This window comes from Acipenser ruthenus, chromosome 44 (genome assembly GCF_902713425.1).
Source record: "Acipenser ruthenus chromosome 44, fAciRut3.2 maternal haplotype, whole genome shotgun sequence".
Lineage (NCBI taxonomy): Eukaryota > Metazoa > Chordata > Actinopteri > Acipenseriformes > Acipenseridae > Acipenser > Acipenser ruthenus.
The window spans coordinates 7683608-7695153 of NC_081232.1; the positions used below are offsets into that span (position 1 = coordinate 7683608).

The 11546-nt window shown below is 46.8% G+C and overlaps 1 protein-coding gene across 1 annotated transcript; it reads right to left on the bottom strand.

Annotated features, from left to right (window-relative positions):
* Positions 1–10211: 10211 nt before the first annotated feature.
* On the bottom strand, positions 10212–11546 carry LOC117967172 (uncharacterized). Its single transcript, XM_059012363.1, has 2 exons — positions 11469–11546; positions 10212–11135 (listed from the first exon to the last, which is right to left on the bottom strand). The coding sequence occupies exons 1-2, from the start codon at positions 11540–11542 to the stop codon at positions 10385–10387; spliced, it is 825 nt and encodes a 274-aa protein (XP_058868346.1). The 5' UTR covers positions 11543–11546; the 3' UTR covers positions 10212–10384.

Here is an 11546-nt window from a genome sequence, read left to right on the forward strand (position 1 = left end):
GCATTGCCTACTAACTCACCCTCTTCTCAACCTTCTCGCCCCTCTCAAACTCTGACCTCTTCTCCCTGCTCCAGGGTTTCAAACCCACCACGTGTGCCCTGGACCCCCTCCCCACTCACCTCTTTCAAGCTGCTGCTCCTGCTCTACTTCCCTTCATCTCCTCCCTTCTCAACACCTCTCTCCTTTCTGGTCTCTTTCCCTCTGCCTTCAAACAAGCCTCTATCACTCCCCTCCTCAAAAAACCTACCCTCGACCCCACCTCCCTCCAGAGCTACCGTCCTGTCTCCCTCCTACCCTTCCTCTCCAAAACCCTTGAGTGGACTGTACACCGCCAGCTCTCTGCTTTCCTGTCCAACCACTCTCTGCTCGACCCTCTCCAATCCGGCTTCCGCTCTGCTCACTCCACTGAAACCACCCTCCTGTCTGTCACCAACTCACTAAACTCTGACCGAGCTGCCTCTCTCTCCTCTGTCCTAATTCTCCTCGACCTCTCTGCTGCTTTTGACACTGTCGATCACTCTATTCTACTATACTCTCTCAGTGACCTGGGACTCTCTGGCACTGCTCTGGCCTGGTTCTCCTCCTACATCTCCAACCGCACTTACCAGGTAACCTGGCGTGGAACAACCTCCACACCTCGCCCTCTCTCAACAGGAGTCCCCCAAGGGTCAGTCTTGGGTCCTCTCCTGTACTCTCTCTACATCCGCTCCCTGGGCCCCCTCATCGCATCCTATGGTTTCTCATACCATTTCTATGCTGATGATGCTCAGATTTTCCTCTCCTTCCCCACCTCTGACTCCACCAGCCCCTCCTGTATCTCTACCTGTCTGTCTGCTATCTCCTCCTGGATGCACTCGCATCACCTCAAACTCTAAATCTGACCTCCTTTTCTTTCCCTCCTCCTCCTCCTCCCCCTCTGATCTCTCTATCTCTGTTCCTCTGGAATCTACCACACTCTCTCCCTCCTCCTCAGCTAAGAGCCTCGGAGTCACCCTGGACCCTTGCCTCTCTTATTCTCAGCACATCTCCACTCTGGCACGCACTTGCCGATTCTTCCTGAGCAACATACGAGGAATCTAACCCTTCCTCAACAACTACGCCACCCAGCTCCTGGTCCAGGCCTTGGTACTCTACCACCTAGACTACTGCAACTCCCTCCTGGCTGGCCTCCCTGCGTCTGCCACCCGTCCGCTCCAGCTCATCCAGAACTCCGCTGCCCGCCTGGTGTTCTCTCTGCCTCGCTTCTCCCACGCAACTCCACTGCTCCGCTCACTCCACTGGCTCGCAATCACCGCTCTCATCCAGTTCAAGACTCTTGTACTAGCCTACAGATGCCTTGACCAGACTGCACGCAGCTACCTCCAGACCCTCATCTCTCCCTACACCCCCACTCGACCTCTCCGCTCCGTCTGCACTAGAAGACTGGCTCTACCTCCTCTACGCTCCACTGCCTCCAGAGCTTGCTCCTTCTCCACCCTCGCCCCCGCAGTGGTGGAATGACCTTCCTACAGATGTCAGGACTGCCCAGTCCCTGACCACCTTCCGGCGCCTCCTCAAGACTCACCTCTCCAGACAGCACCTGTAGAACTCCTCTTTTTTTCCCTCTGGACACTTACCACTCTTCCTTAAATGCGCTTTACTTGCTCTTATCTGCCCCCTATTTTACTGCATTTAATCCTGTACTTTAGAGTACTGTAATCTGTCAAGTGTTATTTAATCTGTAGTATTTTGTATTTAATTATATCCTGATGTAACTATCACTGACGCTGTTATCTGCTCCGTTATTGAATCGTATTTTGTCATACTTGTACTTGCTAGAACCAAAGTCATTGTATTTATCTTGCACTTAATTGTATTAATACTTGTACTGTGATTCTTGAAATGTATTTGTTTATGATTGTAAGTCGCCCTGGATAAAAGCGTCTGCTAAGAAATAAATAATAAAATAATAATGTCTTTGTTGTGTGTTAATTGCATATCATTTGTGGACCTTGTGATCTGTTAAAAAAAAAAAAAAAAAAAAAAAAAACCTTGATGAACCCCTGAGCCTCCATTTAGCCATTATTATTTATTTCTTAGCAGACGCCCTTATCCAGGGCGACTTTCAATTGTTACAAGATATCACATTATTTTTACATACAATTACATTATATTTTACACATTATTTTTACATACAATTCCCCATTTATACAGTTGGGTTTTTACTGGAGCAATCTAGGTAAAGTACCTTGCTCAAGGGTACAGCAGCAGTGTCCCCCACCTGGGATTGAACCCACGAGTCCAGAGCCCTAACCACTACTCCACACTGCTGCCGTGAAAGGTATGTTTTACAATTCTTTAAAGCTATATTTGGATTTTATGACAACATCTACCTTGGTGTGAATTTTGGCAGCTCTAGCTTACTCATTTCAAAAGTTATTAGCTTTTAAAAGCACTGTGGGTGTTTTTTGCATTTTATCGGCTGACCGAAAAAGTGGTGGTACCCCCGCCTATGTGTAAACAGTCACATCTCAGAAACTATTAGGAGCTGACCGCTCAGATTTCACATACTTGGGTCATTCCACGTCATATGAACCAACATTCTGTGAAAATGTCACCATACGTCTCAGATTTGGATAAAAATCTGCACACAGTTAGTAAAGCGATTTCATGGAAAAGTACGGGGCTGGGCTGGGTAGCTTTTGGGGACAAAAGGATTTAAGAGGGGGGCAGTGTGACGTGCACGGGGGCGCGGGGGGTAACTGGTTTAAAGGGGTAACTACTCCACCCAATATCTCCCCACGAAACAATCTTTAATTTTATGACACCAAAAGGAATATCAAAGGGGATCCTCGGGGTACGTTTCAGCAGCTGCAGGGTGTGATCTCTGCCTGGGAAAAAAACAAGAAGCCGCTGTCCCGAGTGCGTGAAATAACAGCCGAAACAAACAAACAAACAAACAAACAAACAAAGCAGTGAGTGCAGAAAACGGGTTCATAATCTTATTGTAAAATGTTAATGTACCTCGTGTGATGTCATGCCGCAATCCAAATACTTGAAAAGTTTTCTCACTTCACCGCAGTATGCCTTAGGGCTGGGGTTACTTGAGGTTAGGGTAGGTGCCGGAGAGAGTGCGAGCAGCGGAAGTGAAAGGTGGGCGTGCTTGGAAAATGCCTTAGTCATCTTATTATTATTATTTATTTCTTAGCAGACGCCCTTATCCAGGGCGACTTACAATCGTAAGCAAATACATTTCAAGTGTTACAATACAAGTAATACAATAGGAGCAAGAAATACAATAACTTTTGTTCAAGCAAAGTACAAGTGTGACAAACCAAAATTCAATAATACAGCAGATAATAGTGATAGTTACATCAGGATATGATTAAATAGTGATAGTTACATCAGGATGTGATTAAATACAAAGTACTACAGGTTAAACACTTGGCAGATTACAGTATTCTGAAGTACAGGATTAAATGCAGTAAAATAGGGGGCAGATAAGAGTAAATAAAGCGCATTTAAATGAAGGGTGATAGTGTCCCAGGATACAAACAGAGGAGTTCTACAGGTGCTGTTTGAAGAGGTGAGTCTTAAGGAGGCGCCGGAATGTGGTCAGGGACTGGGCAGTCCTGACATCTGTAGGAAGGTCGTTCCACCACTGCGGAGCAAGGGTGGAGAAGGAGCGGGCTCTGGAGGCAGGGGAGCGTAGCGGAGGTAGAGCTAGTCTTCTAGTGCAGGCAGAGCGGAGAGGTCGAGTGGGGGTGTAGGGAGAGATGAGGGTCTGGAGGTAGCTGGGTGCAGTCTGGTCAAGGCATCTGTAGGCTAGTACAAGAGTCTTGAACTGGATGCGAGCGGTGATCGGGAGCCAGTGGAGCGAGCGGAGTAGTGGAGTAGCGTGGGCGAAGCGAGGCAGAGAGAACACCAGGCGGGCAGCAGAGTTCTGGATGAGCTGGAGCGGACGGGTGGCGGACGCAGGGAGGCCAGCCAGGAGGGAGTTGCAGTAGTCTAGGCGGGAGAGTACCAGGGCCTGGACCAGGAGCTGGGTAGCATAGTTGGTGAGGAAGGGTCGGATTCTTCGGATGTTGCTCAGAAAGAATCGGCAAGTGCATGCCAGAGTGGAGATGTGCTGGGAATAAGAGAGGCAGGGGTCCAGGGTGACTCCAAGGTTCTTAGCTGAGGAAGAGGGAGAGAGTGTGGTAGATTCCAGAGGAACAGAGATAGAGAGATCAGAGGAGGGGGAGGAGGAGGAAAAGAAAAGGAGGTCAGATTTAGAGAGGTTGAGTTTGAGGTGATGCGAGTGCATCCAGGAGGAAATAGCAGACAGACAGGTAGAGATACGGGAGGAGATGGTGGAGTCAGAGGAGGGGAAGGAGAGGAAAATCTGAGCATCATCAGCATAGAAATGGTATGAGAAACCATAGGATGCGATGAGGGGGCCCAGGGAGCAGGTGTAGAGAGAGAACAGGAGAGGACCCAAGACTGACCCTTGGGGGACTCCAGTTAAGAGAGGGTGAGGTGTGGAGGTTGCTCCACGCCAGGTTACCTGGTAAGTGCGGTTGGAGAGGTAGGAGGAGAACCAGGCCAGAGCAGGGCCAGAGATCCCCAGGTCAGCAAGAGATGATAGTAGAATAGAGTGATCAACAGTGTCAAAGGCAGCAGAGAGGTCGAGGAGAATTAGGACAGAGGAGAGAGAGGCAGCTCGGGCACACTTAAGTGAGTTGGTGACAGACAGGAGGGCAGTTTCAGTGGAGTGAGCAGAGCGGAAGCCAGATTGGAGAGGGTCAAGCAGACAGTGGTTGGACAGGAAAGCAGAGAGCTGGCGGTGTACAGTCCGCTCGAGGGTTTTGGAGAGGAAGGGTAGGAGGGAGACAGGACGGTAGCTCTGGAGGGAGGTGGGGTCGAGGGTAGGTTTTTTGAGGAGGGGAGTGATAGAGGCTTTTTTGAAGGCAGAGGGAAAGATACCAGAAAGTAGAGAGGTGTTGAGAAAGGAGGAGATGAAGGGGAGTAGAGCAGGAGCAGCAGCTTGAAAGAGGTAAGTGGGGAGGGGGTCCAAGGCACACATGGTGGGTTTGTGACCCTGGAGCAGGGAGGAGAGGTCAGAGTCTGAGAGGGGCAAGAAGGTGGAGAAGGAGGGCGAGTAAGTAGGGGATGTAGTGGGTGTAGGGGTTGGAGCAGGAGGGGGTGCGGGGGAGGGAGAGGTGTTAAAGAGTTTGCGGATATCTGAGATTTTAGAAGAGAAGAAGGAGGCAAAGTCATCAGGGGAGATAGAGGAGGGAGGAGAAGGTAGAGAATAGTTTACGTGGGTTGTTAGTGGAGGCTTGGATTACAGATTGGAAATAAGCACATTTAGCAGAGGAGAGAGTAGAGGAGAAGGAGGAGAGGAGAGTGCGGTAAAGGTCTAGGGCAGCAGGGAGTTTGGTTCCCTTCCATTTCTTTTCAGCAGATCGCAGTGTGATTCTTGCCGAGCGGAGCGCAGAGGAGAGCCAGGGATGGGGAGTCATCTGATGATTCCCCAAATACACTTTGTAGTGTTATTTATTTGTGCTACGGCTGTCATACCTCGAGGTTAGAAATAACCAAATACCGAGCGGGGTGCGCCTCCGACACTCCTCTGGTAAAGAACGCAGCATGACCAATGAAATCGTATCTCGTGCTGTCAGGACGCCGGAATATTAGCTGATCTTGAAGTGGAGTTCCACACTAGAAAATACAGACCACAGAAAGTCGGCTGAGTGAACACTGTGGGCAAACTGAAGATAAAGTGTATTAAGTTGTGTTTTTAGGGTTTGCAAAGGCAATGCTTTGTCTTGTTATATTTGTTAATGTATGTATATATGTATGTATATATTTATTTTTGTCTTTATGTTGCCTTTCATTCTTTGAAGACAGGGTAATAAGAACATAAGAACATAAGAAAGTTTACTAACGAGAGGAGGCCATTCAGCCCATCTTGCTTGTTTGGTTGTTAGTAGCTTATTGATCCCAGAATCTCATCAAGCAGCTTCTTGAAGGATCCCAGGGTGTCAGCTTCAACAGCATTACTGGGGAGTTGGTTCCAGACCCTCACAATTCTCTGTGTAAAAAAGTGCCTCCTATTTTCTGTTCTGAATGTCCCTTTATCTAATCTCCATTTGTGACCCTTGGTCCTTGTTTCTTTTTTCAGGTCGAAAAAGTCCCCTGGGTCGACAGTGTCTATACCTTTTAGAAACTCAGACACTAAATAAGAAGCCAATGCTTACTGCACACACACGCACACGCAGGTGCGTCAAAATAATAATACAAACAAAAGGCTAAAGCAAAAAGGGAAACTAAAACACAGTAACCAAACTACAACCTGCGCCCTGCTGTTCTTTTAACTATACATTATGGGGTTGCCCAGGGTTTCCCCGATAACTAATCCAGCCCGTCTGGTCTTTTTCCACGGCTGTCTTGTCTGTCTGTCTCTCCTCCTCGCTTCAGAAGCTGTGTCGGGTCTGGACAGCAGTTTCCAACCACAGCTCCCGCTGTCATGCATCCTGAGACCTGAGGAATAGCACAGCAATATATTTATAGGTCGAGTACCCCTCAAGGCCCGCCTCCTGACCACTCACAGAGAGAGAGAGAGAGAGAGATCTGAACGCCAGGACAGGCACACTGCCTGACTGTATCAACACACAGGGAGACAACCACAGATTTGGTCAAAAACCCCTATACTGCACACCCATCAGCTCCCACAGAAACAGTCATGACCGGGAGACAAATAAAAATGGGAGAAAGATACTGCAGCTCTGTCAAGGCCTGGGCCTGTACATTGTCAATGGTAGGTTCCCAGGGGACTCTTTAGGAAGATACACCTACAGCTCGGCTCTTGGTAACAGTGTAGTAGATTACACCATTACTGACCTAGACCCCTCCTGTATTCATGCATTATGTCAGGCCTCAATCCCCTCTGTCAGATGAGGACACTCTGGACAGTCTAGGAGTGTAAACAGAGCACTTATATTCTCCAGCGTCTTCCTCCCTGACTCTCCTCAGCAGCAGTGAAGCGTTCCCGCGCTGCAGCTCAGAATCAAACAGGCTGGTCCTGTTCACATACTGAGGGAGCTGATGGGCAAGCTGGTCTGTGTTGTCATGGTAACTGTGAACGATGTGATCCGTTTCTGCTCTTCTCCAGATCACACGTGACTTCTCATCCCAGCCTCCAGCTGTGTAGTTGAAGGTGCAGCTCAGGATACAGTCCTGCCCCTCAGTACACTTCACTGAGTTCGGGACTTTCACAAAGTCACTGTCGCTGCTCACACTGCCAGCAGCCAGTATGAGGATTGCCAGTACCCCAGTAACAGCAGCAGCAGCAGCAGGGCCAGTGAAGCACACTCTCCTCCTTAACTGGATCCTCTTAAAACAGAGCCTGAGCAGGAGAAGAGCAAAAAGTTCAGAGAGAGAGAGGATACACAGAGCACCAGGGTTTAGAAACACACACAAACACACACACACACACACACACACACACAGTACTTGAAATGGAGACACAGATAACCTGAATCGTAGAAAATAAAGAATTGCTATTCATGCTGTCTTCAAACCAGCACGATACTTGCTTGTTGTTATCTTTATTGTTTATTTGTTTGTTTGTTTTGGCCCACGTGCTGTTTATTTTGTGAAAGTGTTTTGATAAAACTGTTTATTTTCTTATTTAATAAAAAGCGGAGCCCCGTGGCGCCTCAGTTTCGCCCCGCAGTTGCTGTGTGTCTTGCATTCATTTCCTGACGTCACCCCCTTCAGTCAGCCTGTTCACAGTGAAAAATATGGCGGCCGTTGAGATTAAGCATCCCAGGCAGGCACTGCATGCTGAAGGAGGTGATGACGTAGGAAGGAGTCTCATATGAAAAATATATAAGTCACGTTAACGCGTTTGAACATAAATAATATCAGGATTTATTTGTTCCCAATTTAGGGGTGTGTAACACAGTACCAGCACTTCTGAATTCAAAAGACTTCTCTCCCATCACGTTTCTCAATCCCAATGCAGTGCTATAATATATGTGCGCTGGTTATAGCCATCAGCACTGAAAATGATCACAAGCAAAGGCTTGAGTTCCACCCCCTTTTCTATCCAAACTAGAGAGCAATTGACTTGAGACACAGCATAGACTACAACTCCCAGAGTGCATTGCAACACCAGTGGGAAGAGGTGCTTCAGAAAGGCCTTGTGGAACCTACAATGCCTCCAACAGAGATGCACCTGCAACAGATCCAGCAGACTGCTGGGCAACGCAGCGAATACAGTATTTGTGCTGCACGAACAAATGGCTTCTAGTAAAGAATAAAAAGTTGGGTACTTAACATGTCAGTCTTTAAAATCAATGGGACCGCACAAGTCGCAAGGGCTGAGGATCTCAACAGAATGGGGTGAGTGCTCAGTGCCATGTTATCAATCAATCAATCTTTATTTTATATAAGAACACAAGAACATTATTCTTATGTTATTCTGAAGCTATTCCTAATCTACATTAATGATTTCGATTCTGGTATATTAAGCAAACTTTTTAAAATTTGCATACAACACAAAAATAGGAGTTACCAATTTATCCAGTTGTTTATACTGAATCTAGGTAAAATACCCAGATGCAAACACTGCAGCAGCAAAGGTCATTCAAAATGATCTAGACAGCATTCAGAACTGTGCAGACACATGGCAAATGACATTTAATAGAGAAAAGTGTAAGGTACTGCACGCAGGCAATAAAAATGTGCATTATAAATATCATATGGGAGATAGTGAAATTGAAGAAGGAATCTATGAAAAAGACCTAGGAGTTTATGTTGACTCAGAAATGTCTTCATCTAGACAATGTGGGGAAGCTATAAAAAAGGCCAACGAGATGCTCAGATATATTGTGAGAAGTGTTGAATTTAAATCAAGGGAAGTAATGTTGAAACTTTACAATGCATTAGTAAGACCTCATCTAGAATATTGTGTTCAGTTCTGGTCACCTCGTTACAAAAAGGATATTGCTGCTCTAGAAAGAGTGCAAAGAAGAGCGACCAGAATTATCCCAGGTTTAAAAGGCATGTCGTATGCAGACAGGCTAAAAGAATTGAATCTATTCAGTCTTGAAAAAAGAAGACTACACGGTGATCTGATTTAAGCATTCAAAATCCTAAAAGGTATTGACAATGTCGACCCAGGGGACTTTTTCGACCTGAAAAAAGAAACAAGGACCAGGGGTCACAAATGGAGATTAGATAAAGGGGCATTCAGAACAGAAAATAGGAGGCACTTTTTTTACACAGAGAATTGTGAGGGTCTGGAACCAACTCCCGAGTAATGTTGTTGAAGCTGACACCCTGGGATCCTTCAAGAAGCTGCTTGATGAGATTCTGGGATCAATAAGCTACTAACAACCAAACGAGCAAGATGGGCTGAATGGCCTCCTCTCATTTGTAAACTTTCTTATGTTCTTATGTTCTTATTACCCCGTCTTCAAAGAATGAAAGGCAACATAAAGACAAAAATAAATACATACATACATATATACATACATTAACAAATATAACAAGACAAAGCATTGCCTTTGCAAACCCTAAAACACAACTTAAAACACTTTACCTTCAGTTTGTCCACAGCGTTCACTCAGCAGACTTTCTGTGGTCTGTATTTTCTAGTGTGGAACTCCGCTTCAAGATCAGCTAATATTCCGACGTCCTGACAGCACGAGATACGATTTCATTGGTTATGCTGCGTTCTTTACGAGGAGTGTCGTAGTTTGATTATTTCTAACGTCGAGGTATGACAGTATTTTGTCCCAGCACTGTAAAAGATACTCCAAGTGCTGTCGCTGCTTTCAGAAATCTTCCGAACACGGCTCAAACTCTTCAGCGCTCCTCTTCTCACAATCCATGTACGCTGCCATATATTTTTTTGCAATCAAATACCAATATAAAATAAAGGTAGACAAGCAAAACTGCAGAAATAATACAATGAAATACTCTGTATATACTTGAGATCGTTGATCGTCTCCAGCTCTTGTCAATGTCTTCACAGATAGAGAGGGATTTGTGCACGGAACGCAACTGGATAATAAAGTCACCTGATGATTTCCATCTCTCCTCCACGACTTCAAAACACACACACTAACCCTGCCTCAGAGCATGAATACAAAGAGATCAGATTGAAAATAAAAACTCCAGAGAACAGACGGCAAACCTTGACGTGCGCAGGCAGGACGTGGTACTGCAAGTGCTCTTTCCTTTGATGTACATCCTGGAGCTGAAGAGGTTAATGTCATGTTGAATAAACTACTGTCTCTCTTTGCTGGATTGTTCTGATATCGTGCAAAGACAACGAGAGTACAGTTTATAGGGCAATTGTCTCGGAGACAATGTGATTTTTAAAGTTTCTCTTCAACACTGGTCACATTTTTTAATTCAAAGTGACTATCTCGTTTTGGGAGCTTGTATTAAACTGGGTATATTGAGCAGTGCAGGGGAGCGGTCTGACTTCACTGGGCTCCTCGATCACGTCTGATAACGACACTGTCTGTGCTGGACTAGAAGCCAAGTTGGACTGCCACCTGTGACCTGTGTGTTTTTTATAGAGCCACAGACCGACACAGAGACACGAAATCACACAAAGAACAAGAAGAACTGGAAGAAGAAGAGCTCCTAAACCCCACCAGTGGTGTCGTTGAGCCGGAACCACGACTACCTCAGTCAGGCTCGACCCGTACAGTCTGGGAGCGTTAACAGAGCACTTGTATTTTCCAGCATCTCCCTCCCTGACTCTCCTCAGCAGCAGTGAAGCGTTCCCGCGCTGCAGCTCAGAATCAAACAGGCTGGTCCTGCTCACATACTGAGGGGACTGATCGGCAAGCTGATCTGTGTTGTTGCGGATCCTGTGAACTATGTGTTCCGATTCTGCTCTTCTCCAGATCACACCTGACTTCTCATTCCAGCCTCCAGCTGTGTAGTTGAAGGTGCAGCTCAGGATACAGTCCTGCCCCGCAGTACACTTCACTGAGCTCGGGACATGCACTAAATCACTGCCGCTGACCCTGCCAGCAGCCAGTATGAGGATTGCCAATACCCCGGTAACAGCAGCAGCAGCAGGGCCAGTGAAGCACACTCTCCTCCTTAACTGGATCCTGGACTCAGTCCTTCTCTTCAAATAGAGCCTGAACAGGAGAAGAGCAAAAAGTTCAGAAAAAAGCACCAGGGTTATAAACACACACACACACAGACACACACAGACAGACAGATAGGCAGACACCCCCCCCCCCCCCACACACACACACCCCTACACACACACACAAACAGCCCTACACACAGTGACAGAGACCCCCCCACACACACACACACATACACAGTAGAAAAATGACACAGAACAGAAGACAAGAAGAGGAGAAAGTGACGCATCAAACTCAGCGCAGAGAGCAGGACGAGAAGGGCACACATTGAAGCAAAGAGAAAAGAAACCCTGGAGTACAATACTGGATCGGGGGTCTTACTGGTTCCAGGGCAGCTCAGGTGAATTCAGGGACGCTTCTTCTCCTGCTGAGTCCATCCTCTTTGCACGCTCCATCTGC

What these genes read in the sequence shown, in the direction of transcription:
- LOC117967172 (XM_059012363.1), bottom strand. Translation starts at nt 11,542, where the DNA reads ATGGAGCGTGCAAAGAGGATGGACTCAGCAGGAGAAGAAGCGTCCCTG. An exon ending in CCTGAGCTGCCCTGGAACCA is followed by an intron (nt 11,136 to 11,468) that starts GTAAGACCCCCG and finishes TCTCCTGTTCAG; the next exon opens with GCTCTATTTGAAGAGAAGGA.